This window comes from Echiichthys vipera, assembly GCF_963691815.1.
Source record: "Echiichthys vipera genome assembly, chromosome: 15".
Classification (NCBI taxonomy): Eukaryota; Metazoa; Chordata; class Actinopteri; order Perciformes; family Trachinidae; genus Echiichthys; species Echiichthys vipera.
The window spans coordinates 22,633,474-22,653,234 of record NC_139840.1 but is presented as its reverse complement, the minus strand read 5'-3'; the positions used below and the strand labels follow the sequence as shown (position 1 = coordinate 22,653,234).

The following is a 19,761-nucleotide window of genomic DNA, read 5'->3' as shown; positions in this document are numbered from 1 at the left end:
CTTTTCAACATTAACACTGAGCTGTTCGCGTTCAGTCCTTGTGCCAAACTCTGTCTCAGCCATAGTATAATAACACACTAAAAACGGCGTGAAACATCAACATCAACATCAGAACAGGCTAATGGGAGGCTGTACTTTTCTTTTCTTAAATTACTCAGGATTTGACGCTTAAAATCTGCCGATGAAGGGTGTTTGGTTTCCCACGCTGCTCCTCTCCACAGGGATTTTCTGCCAAATACCGTTAATGTGCACGTACAGAATTTCCATGATACAGAGCTGCTTTAAAATGGTCCATACATATATAAAAATAATTACTTCTGTAGCATCCGGTAGAGCTAACAGTGATCAAACCTGCAACTAATGCTTCAATAATCTTTAGCGATTATGCAGCTGTGTTGCCAGAGCTACAATGTTATATTCAACAGAGATGATGGCCAAATACATTCAAATGTATTAAAGCTATTCTTATCTTTCTGGCATGTTTACCCTTTTCTTTTGTAAACTTAAAATGCTCCTAATAAGCGTATGACACACTAAAATGTAAAAGAAATGCACCATGTGTTAAAAAATTAATCAATATTCAATTATCATATATTTCTGATAAAAGTCTGACCAATCATTTTATTCAGTCCGAGTAAAATTATTTGCAGAGCTTCCTGCCTGTCATCCGACGCTGCGTTTCTCTTGTGCTGCTCATGCTGCGTTCAAGTTCTATTGGTAATCCGAAGTTTCGGACCTCCGACTAGGTAAAGGGCACAGGAATGCCTGTGTAATACAGGCATTACAGTGCACTTTACCTAGTTTGAGGTCTGAAACTTCGGACTTCCCATGAGGCAGCATTTCTCTCTCAACGCACATGTCAGGGGAGGAGGGAGCGTCAGAGGTCAGGCTGGGGGGAGGAGGGTGGGACTTTGGAGGGAAGCGCTGAGTGCTCTCACTGAGACATGCAAGAAAGTTAAGAATTGCTTTTAGACTTTAAAGAGTCACGTAACAGGAGCTAGAAATCCCCATTTTTGACTTCCGGTGGTTTAATGTCTCGGTTTGCTGCAGTGATGCACAGATGTGCTCCAGGATGCCGTGACATCACTTTTGGGCGTGGTTACAGCGAATGTGTTCTGACCACCAGTGTGATCCAATGGTTTTTGAAACTGTCAAACCAGAGAGTGCAGTAAAACAGAATCAGCTTCGCATTAAGTAACTCTTTGGGGTTGAGACGATTCCAGGCTAGCTTCTGTTTCGCTCGCCAACAAACAAAGAGCTTCACAAGTTATAAGCCTACAGCAGAGTGCAAACAGAACACAATCAATAAAAGAAAACTGAACAATGTCCCAAAGGTGCAGCAGGACTTTGTCTCTGTGTTGTAGGTCGTGTAGATTCAAAATGGTGTCAGTTGCCAGTTTTCTTTTTTCTTTCAGCGTGTTTTATGTGCTTGTTTTTGTTGGAGAAGCGTTTTCAACGGCGCCTCATTAATGTTTTCCAGGGCGATGCTGGCAGGCCCGGGTCTCCTGGCTACAGAGGAGATGAAGGCGCACCTGGAGGAGAAGTGAGTCCAACACACACACACACACACGGATAATAAATGTGTACATAATACCTACAGACCCTGAAAACATATTTACTCAATCAGCTCCATACTATTTGTGACTCGATCACACAATTATCTGCCAAAGAGAGACGTTTTTTATCCGTGTTTTAATCAAACCTCTGTGCACCAATCAGGATTTAGAAATGTTTTGAATAACGATCTGATGACAGTCGGTGGGTTGTCTGGTCGCTGCTAATTATATCTGATCAAACAACGCCCAAACAGCAACTAAGTGCCCAAGTACTGAACGCTTTTTTCATGTTAAAGAGAACCAAGCTTCAGAGTTTTTGAGAGTTTAACCCTGCGGGAAAAAAATACCTGAGGATGCTTTTGAACTGTGATTGATGCATGCTATTTAAGTCGTTAATATTTAATGTTATGAAGAGAAATAACGAAGAGGAGATTACAGCGCCAACTGTAACACAACAGATTTAGCTCCAAAATCAACAAAACTGTGCAGTTCACTTTATCGGATGCATCAAGCAGCTGTTCCCGTCATAACTCATTTATATTTACAGGATCCACACAAACGATAACCTGTAACAGATTGCAGTAAATAATTGTTATGTAAACTGTTTAAAGGTTGCGACGTGTAGACTGTTTTTGTTCAAATACGCAATGTCTGGATAACATCCAAGTGTTTTCAACAAACACATGCCACATTTTTATTTTTAATCTCATCGTTTCTTTTATCTCCAAGGGACCTAAAGGGCCGAGAGGAATCAAAGGAGCTCCGGGAGACAGAGGGCTGATGGGGGAGAGGGTGAGTGTGGGAGAGACACATGTGTGCCATTCATCATATTCCCTGCCGCGAGGTATTTGTGTGTGTGTGTGTGTGTGTGGGTGTGTGTGTGTGTGTGTGTGTGTGTGTGTGTGTGTGTGTGTGTGTGTGTGTGTGTGTGTGTGTGTGTGTGTGTGTGTGTGTGTGTGTGTGTGTGTGTGTGTGTGTGTGTGTGTGTGTGTGTGTGTGTGTGTGTGTGTGTGTGTGTGTGTGTGTGTGTGTGTAGCAGATGGATCTGTAAGTGTCTCTCTTTTTTTATATCAGGGAGAAGATGGTAAGCCTGGGAATGGCACTGCAGGCTGTCATGGTTTCCAGGTGAGCGTTGATAGTCGATTAGTCGATTAGTTGTCAACTAACTGAGTAAAGTCAACTTAATTGTCCTTTTTTCCCACATGTGCAGATACAGAGTAATCAAACATTAGTTTCTCTCCGGTGCAATAAATAAAGAAAGAATATGCAGTATACAATAAATACATTCTAAATAGAGCAAACATTATCTTCAGTATGAGCAATATTCACCAATGTTTTTGATAGTTAAATGAGATTTTTAAGAGGAAAAAAGTCTATATTTTTACTTGAGATGTTTGAGGAAGTCATTTTGGGCTTTTGGAAACAGTGTTTGACATTTTTCACCATTTTGTGACATTTTAAAGAAACAAACAACTAACCGGATAATTTCAGTGGTGGAGGAACCACTAAGTTATTTTACTTAAGTAAAAATAACAATACTAATGTAGAAATACTCTGTTACAAGTAAACGTTCTGCATTCAAAGCTACAACAGTATTTGCATCAAAATGTACTTTAAGAAATAAAAGAACTCATTGGTTTTAATAAAGTGCTTGAAATGTAGATTATATAGATCGCCAAGCTTCTTACAGGTGACACATTTTGAAACGTGTTTTCCTTCCATTTGACGCCCTTATATAAAGAGCTGTCACCAAACATTATAGCACAGTAACGTCTTCTTTCATGTGCATTAATCAGTACAAACTGTACATAAACATGCCATTGACCGCAGCTGTAAGATGCTGGGAAAACTTTGCAATGCTTAGAAAGTGCTTATATTTGTGAATATTTAATATAATTAGATTATAGTTACTGTTGCATTAATAAGTTCATGACTGTGATGTTGCATTACAGTAAAAATGGAACACATTGACTTTTATATTGCTGGGTACCTTAATCTATAATAATATATAATCATGATCATGAGTTTATTTATATTTTGTATCAGTAATCTGAATTTGTAAAGTAACTAAAGTTTTGACATAAATGTAGTGGAGTGAAAAAATACAATATTTCCTCTGAAATGTAGTGGAGTAGAAGATTAAAGCAGCATAAAATGGAAAAACTCCAGTAAAGAAGCTCAAAATTAGACTTAAGTACAGCACTTGGGTAAATGTATCCACCCCCCCCCCCCCCCCTCCTCGCTGATAAATGAGAAAATAATCAACAGATTCATCGACAAATCATCGTGTAAGACACACTGTGCTCCCTGTAAATGTATATTCTGAACATTTATTTCTTTTTTAGGGTTATCCTGGGCCCCGTGGAGACGCTGGTGAGCCGGTACGTTACGTTTTTAATTTCTATTTTAACTTGGACTTTAAGTCGAGACTTACTTCACATTCACACGAACACTGAACACGAGCGTCCATGTTTGAAGTTCACTGCCAACCGTGTGAAATCGATTGTCGTGCTCATGCGCCCTCTTGACCTCTGACGTTTGCTGTGTGACCTTCAGGGTGGCAAGGGAACCCCTGGACCCAAAGGAGATGACGGAGACGCCGGCGATCCAGGCCCAGATGTGAGTCTGTCTGTCTTTTTTTTGCTCCGCGCTCTTGATCTCATTTTATCTTTTCCTCAGTCCTTTTCTTGGCAGAAAGCGCTGACAGGATGTGAGTCACAAGTCTCATCTTATAGGCGCCTTTACATATCTCTTTTTTTACTGGTCTCTTTTAAAACTTATAATAACAATAAATATATGATAATGTGTTATTTCTTTTTAATTTTTGGTTTAGTGCATTAGCCCTTCACATACTTTACTCTTTCACTCGCTCTCACACTCTCCTTCTGTTCTGCAGCTGGAAATGCTTTCAAAAGTGGATCTGAAAAGTGTGTGTGTGTCTTTGGGGAAGAGGGCTTTGAGCTGATGCAGCTGTGTATATGTCGTTGTCAAGGATACCAGGAAATGAGCAGAATGCACTGCATCACTCTTTTTGAGTATGTGTGTGTGTGTGTGTAACTGTACATGTGTGTGACCACCCGTTTTAACACTTTAACCCTCCGTTTTGATGTTTAAGGTCGTGTTTACGTTAAAATGATTGAATTTCTAAGGTTCACGTTTCACGGCGTAAACATTCCTGCACGTTTGTACTTTCGCCCATTCGTACATCAGTGCACGTTGACCTCTTCTCTTCGAGAGGAGTCACACGTCGTACGCTTTGGATTTACGGTGTCAGATCAGTTTACCACTCATCAAAAAACTAGAATGCTGCAGCACAGAGCCGGATTAGATGTGGCTCTCCGCGCAAATATAATTCACTCATTCTGCCACCGATGTTTACCTTTTCCATATTTTGCCGTTCCTTGAGCAGCGACAGGAAGCATCTCATAAACTCTGTAATTGATTCAACAGCTGTGTTAAAGGACTGTGAACTAGAGGAAACCGCTTACTTATTCATTCATCTTCAACCGCTTGTCCCTATCGGGGGTCGCGATCCCAGCTGACATCGGGCGTGAGGCGGGGTACACCGTGGACAGGACGCCAGTCTATCACAGGGTACATAGAAACAAACAGAGACAGACAACCATTCACACCTACGGGCAATTTAGAGTCATCAATAAACTTAACACGTGCATGTCTCCGGACTGTGGGAGGTAGCCAGAGAACCCCCATGCAGACATGGGGAGAACATGCAAACTTCCAGTCGGGGATTTGAACCAGGAACCCTCTTGCTGTGCGGGGACAGTGCTAACCACCACACCACCATTTCACCCCCTTTTAGCATGACTTAAAGTTTGTTTTTCTCCGTCGACTTATCTAGACTGGTTCTCTTACGGAAATACAAATCATCAACACCGCGCCCCAATCAGTCTATAATCTCGTGGTTACTTTGGAAAATGGTTCTCAGGAATGTAAAGTAAATGAGGCAAATCAGACAAAAGCTCCCATATGAGTGTTGCTATGTGTTTTGGGTGAATTATGTGTCATTTTGTTGCCAGCACTTTAACTAAAAAGAATAGTTTGACAATTTAGGAAATATGAGTTTTCACTTTCTCACCAAGAATCAGTTGTGAAGATTGAAAACACTCATATTGTTGCAGTCGGCTAGAAACCTTGTACGACAGTTTAAGGATCCAATGATGTTTCAAGATTTAGTCACAAGCTCTTTTTAATACTTTTTTATTGTTTAAAACCTTATAAAAATAATAAATATGTTAGATTAGCAGCTATAGTCAGCAGCTGGTTAGCTTAGCTTAGCATAAAGATTGGAAACCAGGGGTGACCAGTCAGCCTATAGCTCTGACGAAAACCTGCCTCCCTGCACCTGTCATATGTTGTTCACAGCGGGCGCGTAAATTTGCTTTGCTTTGCATCACTTGCACAAGTTTGTTTTCTTCAATTAAAACATTTCAACTTGTGCAGATGCGTGAATGTCGTGGATTTTTAGGAGTTGGCGTTACGTCACCGTAGACTGTATAAAAAATGGACGTAGCCTCTCCGTCGAGGTCCATTCTCTCAACTTTGTCCAATCGTACTTGCCTCTGGGAGTCGCCATCTTGTCAGTCTTTGACTCCGCCTCATTTCCTCTTACCAAAAAAGGGCATGTATGTGATGTTGGGGGGAGGGAGATACGTCCATCTGGCTGACGTTTACCTCCCAGGAGAAGTAAGGGCCCGGGGTTAGAGGTCACTCAAGAGGCCCTAATTATTCATAAACTTTAACCTCCAATAAAATAAAAACTAGCCTGGTACAAAAGAAAATTCACCCACCTCAGTGTTGTCATGGAGATATGACCTAAACATACAGACTAGAATGTTTCTTTGTACCAGGCCTTAAACAGGTTTAATTTTGCTGTGAAATCGGCCTGTTTAACAGGGGGGTCAATGAGAAACTGCTCTATTGTGCAAACTACTCCTACTGGACACTTGGATAACTGCAGTTTTGGCACTTCAGTATTGGATCAACCAGGAAGTCGCTGTGGTGGGGGCTTGGTGCAGAAATGCTGTGAGCAAACCATAAAGCTCACGAATTAAGACGTTTTTGATTCATGCAAAAGTTCAAATGAGTTGCACAGCCCAACCTCCAGAGCCTCTAGAAGTTCCCCGTCTCCGGTCTTTATGCTAAGCTATGCTAACGTGACATTACATGAGCCTGGTATCCGTCTTCTCATGTAACTCTCATCATGAAATAAGGGAATATCCCAAATGTCAAACTACTTCCTTTCACCAAATATAACTTATCCTCCCTCCGCTGCTGTTCCACTCGTCAGTCCATCACTGTCCATTATAAAAATACATCATCTCATTGGAAAAAATGAATCCATTACATTCCACTTATCCTCAAAGGCATTCATACAACTCTTTTTTTCCTCTTTTTAACGGTCTGTTATATCCGTCTCTCTCTGAACAGTCACTTGTTTGTTTCCACAAGTTTGACACTCGTCCATTCACGGTTTTGGACAGAGCAGCGGAAGAAACGGTTTGACCTGAAACTGGCCGACAACATGTTCAGAGAATCCAATGCCACCGGCTTCATTATGATCTTTGAGCGACAGGACTTCTAATTTAAATTGTTTGAATATTTTCACACTGTGCAGGCATGTACTTTGTTGCCTGAACTTTCTCTGGCCAGAGGGCAAGGGAGGGCGTGTCTCACAAGATAAAGGTGGAGACGGACCTCTTGACTTTTTCACCTTTCTAACTTTTTAGCTGAGACACACACACACACACACACACACACACACAGAGTTGCTGTCAGCCTTGAATAAGAACACACACACATGAACATATACACACACGGTTTCTATTACTCCGCATTTCGAACTTCAAACACTGTGATGTAAAGAACACGGGTCATATCCTCCACAGTTATACACACACACACACACACATACATGTCCTGACCTCATATTTGACGACACACAGCCAGATGTGACTGTTTGTCGTATCTTGTCAAAAATGTGTATATTATAATTCCAATTGTGTGTGTGTGTGTGTGTGTGTGTGTGTGGGTTGGTGGGTGTGTGTGTGTGTGTGTGTGTTAAAGCCAGGTGGTTGACATTACCTATTCTCTCTGTCCACTGTAAGTAGATGATTGTACAGCACCATCTCAGATGAAAGAGCAAGAAAAAAAAGTATTTATTGCGATTTGTGACTCTCCACGTCTCATTTCATGTCTGGAATATTGAGTCACAAGTAAGACAGATAGACTTCATCTCGCTACTACGTTTGCGTTTAAAAATGCTACGATAACGCCACGCGTCCACACTGCACACACTCCTAAAAGGCCCATTTAAGTTTGAAGATTTTAGTCTGTAGACCTTTAGAAACCATGACGCAGACACCCGCGCAGGTCTGTTATATCAGTTAAGTGGCTGACATACCTTTTGTGATTTCATCCTTCTTGTGTGGGTGCTACTCTTCCTTTTCCATGGTGTCTCCAGCGAAGGATAATGCTCCCGCTTCAGCTTACATTCACTTTGCAACAACTCCCAATCTGTTTTTTTTTATTGTTTTTATCGCCGTTACCACCTTGTACTCATGACTTTCAGTAAAAGTTCCACCTCATTGTCGGTCCAAGTAAAGAAATCTCTGTTCCTTTCGTCATTACTGTTCTTCCTCTGAAGTGTTTTCTGTCTTATTAATTGATAAATCGCAGGCTCCAAGGAAGTGCGCTGGACTTTAAAGCCGGTTTGACATAGTGGCCAAGGTCGTGTCTAGATGGTAACCCTAGATTTGCACATTTCCTGACCACCTTAACTAACCCTAACCATTCAATTTCAATGCTCAACCATAACAACCTAACCTTAACCCTCATGCAACACTTGCGAGACGTTCACGTGATGCCATTGGGTCGAAAAATACTTTTTCCCACTGACTTGGCGAAATAGATGTCTGTAAATCCGCGGATACATTTTTTTAGAGCATCACAAACCCCGTGAAATGACTGGCGAATTTGTTTTATTCGGCCCGATAATATTTATCAAGTCTAGAAGAGTCGCGCGATTAAATCATTTTAGAAGTTTGCCAGATCGATAAACCGAAAGTATCCGGCCCGACCTGCAGAAGTCTCTGGTGCGTCTGCTGTGTCGAGCACATAACGCGTTAGTAGCGTCGCTCATCCGGGTAATTTTAGCCGCGGAATTTGAACTTTTTTGGCTTCATGCGTCACTCAGCAGCTTTCATAGGAGTGAACGGGGCTCCACCTTGAACGTTGTATCCTGTTCTCGTAACCTGTTTGCGTTTCCTGTTTGCATGCCCAGGGTACGCAAATGGTGACGTAACACGCGTTTTCATGCATTTTAATATGATACGGAGCTAAAATGCTTGTGTGGACGGAGACTGGTTTTGTTTCAAAATGCAGATCTTATTTTAGATAGTGCTGGTTAGTTACCCTCCCCATCTCATCTCTGTCTGGCACAGGGGTGGGCAATTCTGGTCCTGGAGCGCCACTGTCCTGCATGTTTTAGGTTTCTCTGCTCTAACACGCCTGAGTCTAATGATTTGCTCGTTATCAAGCAGCTGAAGCTTGTCACAGTTTGATTATTGTTAGACTCAGGTGTGTTAGGGTAGGGAGAAACCTAAAACATGCAGGACAGTGGCTCTCCAGGACCAGAATTGCCTACCCCTGGTCTGGCATGTTGAGCTACAAATAAAACAGATTGAAAACTGTGCGGATAAAACTTTCAGTTAACGTTTTTTTTAGTTTTTTCTTTACTTTCCTCTTGAAGGGTCCAGTATTGACACATGAGTAAACACATTCTTGAAAACAGCCACTACGCTTCAATCTGCACATGTTTACAAGCCATTTTTTAAAAGCCGTTTCGTAACTTCATTATGCACCGTATCTGCTCCCAATTAGTCATTTTGCATCATTTTGAAATGATCTGCAGCTGTCTCCCCACTCCTCAAACCAAGATGCCCCACATGTCTTTACAGTTTCTGTGGAGACATTGAACTTAAAGATGGTGTAATTTGTCCTAAATTGATTTACAGTGTTTAAGCTCTTTATTCTCCACACTCGGACCGTCTAATCTCACAGCGATCAGCACAGGGTCAGAGTGCAGCAGCTGCAGGGCTTTGGCTGCTCTCTCTCTTCCCCAGCAGCTGCTCTGGTGTGACAGATAGCGAAGCAGACAGGACCAGACCTGGCCTCACTTAAGATTTGAAATGGATTCAGAGGCTTTTCTCAGACTGAATATTCCCTGTCAAAGTGCTGTGATATGTTGATTCCACGTCTGAAAATGTTCTGCGACCAATTGCAGCCTTTTAGAAATAAGTTTGAAATGCAGTCAAATCTTTTAATTAGTTTAATGTCCATGCACTACCACACAGGTAAACTTTTTATGGATGAGAAATATTCTGTGTAGTAACTTGGTAACTGCTAACCTGACTCTCGCCAGATGAATTTCGTTCCAGCATGACTCCGCCTAGAAAAGTGATTTTAGGTGGTTGAGCCGATCAGGACCGCCGGGCGGGGTTTTTATAGATGTGACGTAGCGGAGAAGTGACTGTTGTTATTAAGACAACAATGCCGGCTCACATAGAGGCACATCAATGCTGCTATTTCATCCGTGTCGTCCAATCTAGCCAATATTTCTTCTTCAGAGAACGGCTCTGAAGGCTTTTGTTGGTGGAAACCATGTTTTCGCCCTTCGCCCGACCAGGTTCGGCTTTTCCCTGCGTCGCTCTCATCAGTGTCACGGGTTGGTTTGAAGTAGCACATCAGTAAAGATGACGGACAAGTTGTTAATCCAATCATATGCAAGGATTTTTGATAAGGCAAATTACTTTGCTATGAAGCGATCCCATATATATGTGTGAAGCAAGGAGGAACTAAATTCATCTGGCGAGAGTCAGGTTAAGTAACTGCAGCCACTGGATGAATGCAGCTAATTTAATATTTTGAGTAATTTCCCAATTTATAAAACACACCTGCAAGACACAAAGCCACCGTCATTGTCATGAAAATGCAAATTACACCCAGACTGTGATTAACGTTTACAGGAGTGCACATTCATTTTTTTTTCGTTAAGAAAGTGTTTCCATCTTTCAGAAAGATACATTTATTAAAGATCCCCTCCAGACATCTATTAAGTCATGAACAAATAGTCTGCTTGTAATAATAACGTGGGTTTGATATGTTTTTTTTTTTATTCACAATAAAAAGTAATATTTCCAAAAACTACTCCTACCTCATTAAAAAATTCCATAATGTATGAATACCTTTGTTTTCCACTTCTTAAGTTTTTACTGCAAGACACAAAACGTCTCCTGCGTGCAACTGCGGCTTTAATTTTCCACATCACACTTATATATATACTGTATATGCATATGTGTGTGTGAATTAGTGGGGGAGGCTGTGGCTCAGAGGAGGAAGAGTGGGTTGTCCTCAATTCGAGAGATTGGCGGTTTGAATCCCAGCTCCCCTAGTCCGCATACAGAAATGTCCACTGCCATCTCTGTGAATGGGTGAACGTGACAAGTCGTGTGAAAGTGCCTTGAGTAGTCGGAAGACTAGAAAGGCGCTATAAAAGTACATTTACCATGAGTTCAATATTGGATCCAGGATGACTCCGACACTAGTTGTAAGGCCCGTCCCTTTTAAATCAGAATTTTCAATGAGCACAGAGAAACTATGAAAACTGCACGGATGTCATTCTGCACAGTGAAGCTCAAACAACTGCAGGAACAAGAAGAAACAATGTTTAGTGGAGAGGGACTTTCTGTAAAGAAATTCAATACAGGTTTGGGCCTCTCTCTCAATTTCCTTTAATCTTCTCTTTTCACAGAACAATCAACCAGGACCTGGAGGACCTAAAGGGGCCAAAGGTCACAGAGGACCCGAGGGCAACCCGGTAAGAAAACCACGGCGCCGATGAGCTGATTGTGTGTGTGTGTGTGTGTGTGTGTGTGTGTGTGTGTGTGTGTGTGTGTGTGTGTGTGTGTGTGTGTGTGTGTGTGTGTGTGTGTGTGTGTGTGTGTGTGTGTGTGTGTGTGTGTGTGTGTGTGTGTGTGAGTGTTTGAGTGTGTTGTAGGTTTGTCTACGTGTGTATGCAGGTTTAGACATTGCTCTCCACGCGTGCAAAGTAGACCCACAGAAAAAGAACGAGAGGAGAACGGACATTGAACAGTTTGCTGAGAGAAAATTGGCGTTTCATGTCAGTTGTCACGGTGCCAACAAACGTCAGTGAGGCTGTAAAGTGTGTCACGCACCCATGGTCTTTTTCGACACCGAGAGAAGTTTGTGGGGTGATCACCTTTTAACAGAGAAATCCTGAAGATTCGCTGGCAGCTAGACATGGCTCACACTGATTAGCTCGGGGCACAGCGCTGAACCTCTGCAGAAGCATGAGAACCTACCTAGACATAAAACAAAGCACCAACAACAACAAAAAAAGACTGTTTACAGTGCTACAAGCCTCTGCAGAAAGCTAGGTCCGTGTTGTGGGGTCATCCCTATGTTCCCCGGTCGCATAAGCCTCTGCCTCCGCTGATTTAATTTAGCATTTTGTTAGTGTTAGAGGTTACGGTAAGGGGTAGGGTTAGGGTCTACATCGGCCTATTTGTAGTGGAATTCAGCACTGATTGAGGAAAAAATAACAAACCGGGGAACATGGGACCCTTTCTGTGAAAAGTGAAGGGTCCGATGTTTCCCGGTTTGTATGTGACCAGGGAACATCAGACAGGGAGCGTACCGAGTACCGAGAACTGAACTCCAGTGAAGCTTGTAGCATTGCATTGTTTTTTAATAAACTCCGGGTTCGCTGACTACGCTGTTGGTGCTTTGTTTGTGTGTAGGGACAGTGTGGTGTGGTGATCAACAGAACAAGATTGTCCCGATGGCTTATTTGATGTATATTAATGCTGAAAAAGACAGTGGGTCCAATTTTGCCGGTGTTCCACTTTAAGGTTAGCAAATCTCACATCAAACTTCTTACAACAACATAAAAGATGGCGTCCCTTCGTGTGACTCACAGTGCGTTGGGAAGACTGCGTCATTACTTTTCCTTTTTCATCAACTGGTGAGTGAAGTGGAACTGGATCATGTGAAAAAGATGAAGCCTGGATCTTAATATAACACTGGACATGAAGACATGAGTCCTCAAGCTACCATCTCACACTTTCCCTACTTTCTTTCTGTCTCTCCTCCTCCTCCTCCTCCTCCTCCTCCTCCTCCCTTTTTTCCCTCTCTTCTTTCCACCCCTCCTCTGGCTTGTGTCTCTGCTGCATAGTTCTGTACGTACGGTTTGCGTCATGTGTTCTCGGGACAGTTTCTCTCGTCTACAATTAACGTCCGTCTCTCTCGCTTTCTCACTCTTGTCTGTGTGTGTGTCTGTGTGTGTGTGTGTGTGTGTGTGTGTGTGTGTGTGTGTGTGTGTGTGTGTGTGTGTGTGTGTGTGTGTCTGTCTGTCTGTCTGTGCGTGTGTGTCTGTGTGTGTGTGTGTGTCTGTGTGTGTGTGTGTGTGTGTCTGTGTGTGTGTGTGTGTGTGTGTGTGTGTGTGTGTGTGTGTGTGTGTGTGTGTGTGTGTGTGTGTGTGTGTGTGTGTCTGTGTGTGTCTGTGTGTGTCTGTGTGTGTGTGTCTGTGCACATGAAAGCTACGCTGGTGTGTTTGTCAGAGAAAAGAATTCTCTTAAACTGACTTTAATGTCCGTTAAAACAAAACAGATGGGTTTCTTTCTTGCAGCCGAGTGGGAAAACAACAACAACAAAATGCTGTGGAAATGAACTCTCAGAGCATTCACATGTTTGCAGAAAGATAGCAGCGCTCACAAATGTGTGGGTGCGGATGTGGGTTCAGTGACTGAGGGATTCTGGTTTGCAGCTGAAGGAGTGATGGTTTTTCCGAACAAGACTCTCCGTTTTTTTTATTTTTATTTATTCCAGTGAAACTAAAAAAGAGTCTGCCTGTATTTGCTCTGTCATCCTAAAGTAAAACCAGATTTTGTCTGGACAGTTTTTTACAAATAAACACATCTATCAGGCTGATGAATCACTTAGTCCCACTATCTTCTCACTCGTTCGCCCTTTTCTGTTCAGGGACCTCCCGGGCCTCCTGGACCAGCAGGAACTGATGTGAGTATAAAAAGAATTTACTCCCTTTAATCTTGAACCCTCGCCCTCATTTTCTCCACAGGACAGGTCGGACTTTTAATCCCCCCTTTGCGTCCGGGTTAGTTTTGACTCTGAAACCGACACCGTATGTTCAGTCCAAAAGCCACACATTCAATTTCCTGTACGCAAAAACCCCATAGCCTTCCTCACACCGGCCAGTCCTCCGAGTAAAATATCCCCATTGTCATGTTTTATTATTCATTCTGGAGCAGCTCGACACAGTCTAGAGCGCATAAAGTTATGTAATGTGACTTTAAAGTATACTGTAACACGCCATCCACGTCTCTCTGCAGGAATGTGAAATTCTGGATATCATCATGAAGCTCTGCTGTAAGTTAAACACTCTCAGGAATAAAAACCACATGTACACGTGAAACACTTTGACCTTTTCAACTCAGTGCGATGAAGAAACCTGAAGAATGTGAAGGTTAATTAATTTGTGTGTGTTTTTCCTCTCCGTCCTCCGCACGCTACAGCTTGTTGTGGTAAGTTTGCGCTCAGTCCGAGACAAAGTCATCATCGTAATTGTTTTATCGCACTCGGATGGTTTGTCGTGATTCTTTGTGATTGTGTTTCTGCGTGTGTCTCCAGAGTGTAAGTGCGCACCGATGGACCTGGCGTTCATCGTGGACAGCTCGGAGAGTATCGGTGCCACCAACTTTGCCCTCGCCAAAGATTTCATCGTCACAGTCGTAGACAGACTGATCAAAGACCAGCAACTCAAGGTAAAGTCGCATTTCACTTCACTGTGTGTCATATTTATCCGTCGTTGTACCGCCTCTGTTGCAGGGATGAGACGTTTACAGGTTAAATGATGCACCTGAGATGGTTATCACTACCGTTTTAAACATTTAAGGATCATTAAAACAGGTTTATTCAAGTAGTTTGTTATTTATTCTTTTATTTAGCTGTATTTTCATTATTGATATTATTATTTTAGGGGGAATTTCTAGATTAAATTATAGTTTTGATACTATAATATATCAATAACGAGATAATATATATATATATATATATATATATAGCTTCATGAAAGTGCAAGAAATTATAGTATATATTTGAACTTCTAAGGATATGTTAATTTATATATATAATAAAGAATAATAAATGAAAATGTTAATAATAATAATTATGACTAAGGAAGCTTAATTAAATTGATTTATGAAGAGGGATTGGGATTAGATAAGTGTACACTTCTTCTCGCTCCTTTTCATGTTATTTTCAACAGCAAATCCTCCATGTGTGAAATGTAACATCATCATTTTCTGTTTTATTTTACATGTTCGAAAAAAATTTCAATCAATCAACTATGATTGATTACTGCATTTTGAGAAAACACTCATGGTAAATACTAGGAAATCAGCCAAAGTCAGCAAGTCTCTAAGGCGCAGCAACGAGGGTTTGATTTGTGTCGATGGCCGAAGGCAGTGACAGATTTTTTTAGCATTTAAAGAAAGTCTAAGTCTGAAGTGTGGACGTATTTTAGTTTTTATTAGTGCGGAAGATGGTCACCCTTTAATCTTTATGCAAATTCATTGTATTTGTGTTTATAAAACTTGGTGTTTACCAGTACTTTTTTTAACATTTTCAGCACATTTTCATTTTCAGTAACACCCTGATATCACTGATTACCGTGATCATTTTGGTCGATATAATCATGATGTGAAATGTTCACACCTTTTTAACTCTGCTCTGTTGGAGAACTGGCACGTGACCCTTTGTGGATCGTGTTTGTTTGTTCAAAATGACACCGAAAATGTTGAGAAATCCATTTTCATGGAAGTTAAGTGGCCTGAGAGGAGACCTCAAAATAGAAAGTGTGACTAAACGTATTGTTTGGGTTTTTGGAACTCACTTTTATGTCTCTCCAGTGACTCTCCTCTTCCACTTTGGATGTAATTAGTCAGGATGGGTGGGGACGCAGAAATGTTGACAGAGGAAAACACATGCTTACAGACATAACACACACATTCTCAGACCAAAACACACGGTCACCATGCAGTGCTTTTTCCTTTCCAGTTTGCAGGTAATGAGTCCGGGTTGAGTGTGGTCCAGTACAGTGGATCGCAAGCCCAAGAAGTTGTCCGACTGGGCAGCAACATCGCCAGCCTCACCGCATTTAAACAGTGAGTTCATGAAACCAGAGCCCTGCCTGCTACATTTTCTCCTCTGGCTTCCTCTCCACAAGTTGCTTATTTGCCAACTCGGTGTTTTTTTTAATTTTCAACAGTGTCGTCTCTTATTTGCTGTTTTATTAAGAGTGAGGAGATTAATTATAATATCATCTCTTTGCATCTAATTCAGAATCTGCCCCCCCAGAAAGTGGACGCAGTTAGTCTGGCTCTGTCAAAAGTGCATCGCAACGTCTTCTTATTCACACATTTGTGTAGTTTAAAAGAAAGTTACACATTTTGGGAAACAAACAAATTGGCCTTTCCTCAAAGAATCACAAGAGAAGATTTTAAAAAATGTCTTCGCCTGTTTATGTGATAGTGTAACTACGGCGGAGCCCAGCTAGCCTGGTCTCTTTAAAAAGGAATAACTATAATATTGGATCTTGTTTATTTAATCTGTCAACAAACTGAAAAAAATGCTGTTAGGGGGAGGAACTACTGTTGGATGCATGAACAGATTCAACGAATGAGATGCAGCTTGTGTGGGAAAAAAAAGGCTAAAATATATCGAACAAGCTCAGTTTTAAAAAATACCCATGTATGTGTGGACAAGGCCTCAATGTGGGTCAACAACTGTTTCACACTTTAAATGCGAAATGCTAACAAAACGCTACTTGGAAATAAGAATTTCAAACTGACCTAACTGTTCGCCCTGCTCCCAATGTTTGCACTGAGCTCGGCTAAAACACAACCCAGACTCTTATTTGCATGTTGGAGTCTTTTTTAATTTCCTGAAAAAGCCATTGATTTGATTGTGTGTGTGTGTGTGTGTGTGTGTGTGTGTGTGTGTGTGTGTGTGTGTGTGTGTGTGTGTGTGTGTGTGTGTGTGTGTGTGTGTGTGTGTGTGTGTGTGTGTGTGTGTGTGTGTGTGTGTGTGTGTGTGTGTGTGTGTGTGTGTGTGTGTGTGTGTGTGTGTGCAGGGCAGTGAGAGACTTGAACTGGCTGGCTGAGGCCACGTACACAGGCGAGGCCCTTGAATTTGCCCTGCAGAACACAATCAAACTGATGACACACGAGAACAAAATCGTCATCGTTCTCACAGACGGACGTTCTGATATTTCCAGGGACAAAGTTCCCCTCAACATACTCTGTGGTAAAGACCTGCGGGTGAGTGCATTACGCCTAGATAGACACGTTTAAGCGTCCGTGCTGTACCCGTAGACCCTTTAATTGAAATACAGAAGTACCCACTAAACTTAAAAACCTGGTTGCTCCTCTTCAGGTGGGCGGTTTAGGAGTGAAGGACTACTCAGGCCGTGAGCCAAACAACGAGCAGCTTGGGGAATTGGTTTGTAAGGTCGACCCCAAACCAGGCTTTTCCTTTGTCCTGGACAACTACGCAGAGCTGCTGGACGACTCTTTCCTCCAGAACCTCACGTCCAAAATCTGTCAAGGTAAACACACACACACAGACACACACACACACACACACACAGACACACACACACAGACACACACACACACACACACACACACACACACACACACACACACACACACACACACACACACACACACACACACACACACACACACACACACACATCAAGTAAATATTTTGTACCATTCTTAAATAAAGGGACTTATTAACCTCTGTTGTTCTCTCCTTGTTCTCAGATAAGAAGTGCCCAGACTACAAATGTCCCAGTAAGTCTGTTTTTATTTTTCAATGTTTCAACAAACAAACCAACAATTTAAACCTGTGAAACAGTCTAGAGGATTGAAAATTGTATAAATATTATTTGGCCCGTGTTGCACATTGGATTCTCTCTGTTCTGTTTGTACGGCTGTTGATCTGATGAACTGTGCCTGTGTTTGTTGCAGTCTCTTTCTCTGAGAGTTCTGATATTTTGATGATGATGGACAGCTCGGCCAGCGTCGGCCAGAAGCACTTCGAAACCACCAAGACCTTTGTGCGCCGCTTGGCCGACCGTTTCCTGTCTGCCGAGAGGAAGAGAGGCGCCTTTGTCAAAGTGGGTCTGGGCCAGTACAGCCGAAGCGCCCGCATGGAGCAGTCGCCAACTACCAATTTGACCCTGCTGTCTCAACGCGCTGAAGAGGCGGTCTTCCAAAACGACGGCACCAACGTGTTAGAGGCCATGGATTTCGCCATTAAGAATTTACGCGGCCGCGGGGACGCATCGGGAGGCAGGAAGAAGCTGCTGCTGTTCTCTGACGGCAGGTCTCAGGCCGTCACTGAGGCCCTGCTGGATAAGCGTGTTCGTGAGGTGTCGGACGCCGGGGTGGAGATGTTTGTCATCGCCGTCGGCAGCCAAGTCAATGAGGCCAACCTGCGCACACTGGTGAGCAAGGGGCGACGGGACGACATCGCCTACGCTCAGCGCCACCTGTTCCGCGTCCCGGACTACGCCTCACTGCTCCGCGGGGTCTTCCACCAAACGGTCTCCCGCAGGGTGTCCATGCCATGAGGGCAGGGCCTCGAACAACAGGACCAACACGCTTTAGATTTTTAGTCCCAATATGAATATTCAGTCTCACTCATTTACAATACACTGTGTTCGAGTACAAAAAAAAAAAGTAATGTCACAAAATGGCGAATGATTGTGTGGCAGACAAATGGAAATGTCTTAATGAAATTAATTGGTTTTTTTACCCTGAGTTGAGCCTTCAAGGCAGATTGTCTCAGGCTGTGTACAAGTTCCACCTCTTATGGTGGCATCGTGAGACTTGAACCTAAGTGATGGTGCTAACCTAAATAATTTGAGAGTTTAAGAGCGCGTGGTGACGGTACGCAACTTGGAGACACTGCCTAGCAAGCAAAGTTCAGAGGGAAAAAGTCCCACTTTAAAAGGGGTTGCTTCAGTCCTGGAGAGCCATCAGTAATGGCCGCAATGAAACTACATTTCTAGCTTTTAAAATGCATTGAGCTGATTTCTTCTCAGGTATTCTGTTTCCCTGCATCACTTTCAGCAAGTGAAAGCCTCTGAAAATGGCTCATCAAGGCCGCGCCCTCCTGTCTCTCCAGGACTGGAGCTCCTGCCGTTCGAAGGATTTGTGTTTAGGGTTTAATGTGGACTCATTTCCGTAGCTCTTACCACTCTTTCAAGTGGTGTCGGATTTGCTTCTTTGTACCTAAATGATTGTTAACGTGGAAGGCTGGTGCATGATTGGCCAGTCAACTTCATTTTAGTTTGTTTTTTTTAAAAGCATGTTGAAAAGGTCAGTTGGAAAGACTTTGACCCGATGACAAACTCACACCCGACATCACTTGAAAGATTAGATCATCAAACCGACAGAGAAAACAGGGACGTGACATCAGTCAAACCCATCAGCACATCACCTGGTACCAATGAGGACACGACAGCTGGACTCAACATGTATGATTCTGCCCGAGTGTGTGTGTATGTGAGTGGCTTGTGTGTGTGTGTACATCATGGTAATATTTCATGTGTAGCCTTGACTGTGACTGTTACATAAACAGGTCACTGGTTCAAATCACAGAATGATAAAAACCTGTTCTTGTCTGTGCAGCGGAGAGGCCTCTGTCAAACACACACACACACACACACACACACACACACACACACCTTGTTGCTCCATCAGTGAGGTAGGAAAACATCTGTCAAGGTTGAAGGCTGGAAAAGAAACCTAATGGGACCGTGAGCCCCTCACACCCACATGCACACAGAAAACAGTGTGTTCCCTTTTAGATCCCCTCAGCTGTAAGTTTCACACCTTCAGATTTGTTTTCAGTGGCCCAGAGCTGTTGTTGTTGTTGTTGTTGTTATTATCTGTGGTGCTATTAGTCTTAGTGTATCAGCCTCTACCCATGTTGTTAAAGAAGATATTTTTTACCTGGGGATTAAAAACCTCAGTCGTGTTGTAAGAGCTCCTTCAATAAAGGTTGCTACACCAAA

At 42.6% G+C, this 19,761-nt stretch overlaps 1 protein-coding gene across 1 annotated transcript in view; it reads left to right on the top strand.

Annotated features, from left to right (window-relative positions):
* Positions 1–19,761, top strand: part of col6a1 (collagen, type VI, alpha 1) — a 30,762-nt gene extending 11,001 nt beyond the window's left edge. The window contains exons 21-35 of the mRNA XM_083929201.1: positions 1,481–1,543; positions 2,286–2,348; positions 2,631–2,681; positions 3,902–3,937; positions 4,113–4,175; positions 11,386–11,451; positions 13,635–13,670; positions 14,003–14,039; positions 14,186–14,194; positions 14,301–14,434; positions 15,729–15,835; positions 16,804–16,990; positions 17,106–17,277; positions 17,501–17,530; positions 17,708–19,761. Of these exons, the coding sequence (XP_083785327.1) occupies positions 1,481–1,543; positions 2,286–2,348; positions 2,631–2,681; positions 3,902–3,937; positions 4,113–4,175; positions 11,386–11,451; positions 13,635–13,670; positions 14,003–14,039; positions 14,186–14,194; positions 14,301–14,434; positions 15,729–15,835; positions 16,804–16,990; positions 17,106–17,277; positions 17,501–17,530; positions 17,708–18,312 (1,659 nt within the window). The 3' untranslated portion in view covers positions 18,313–19,761. The remainder of the gene's footprint in view (positions 1–1,480; positions 1,544–2,285; positions 2,349–2,630; positions 2,682–3,901; positions 3,938–4,112; positions 4,176–11,385; positions 11,452–13,634; positions 13,671–14,002; positions 14,040–14,185; positions 14,195–14,300; positions 14,435–15,728; positions 15,836–16,803; positions 16,991–17,105; positions 17,278–17,500; positions 17,531–17,707) is intronic.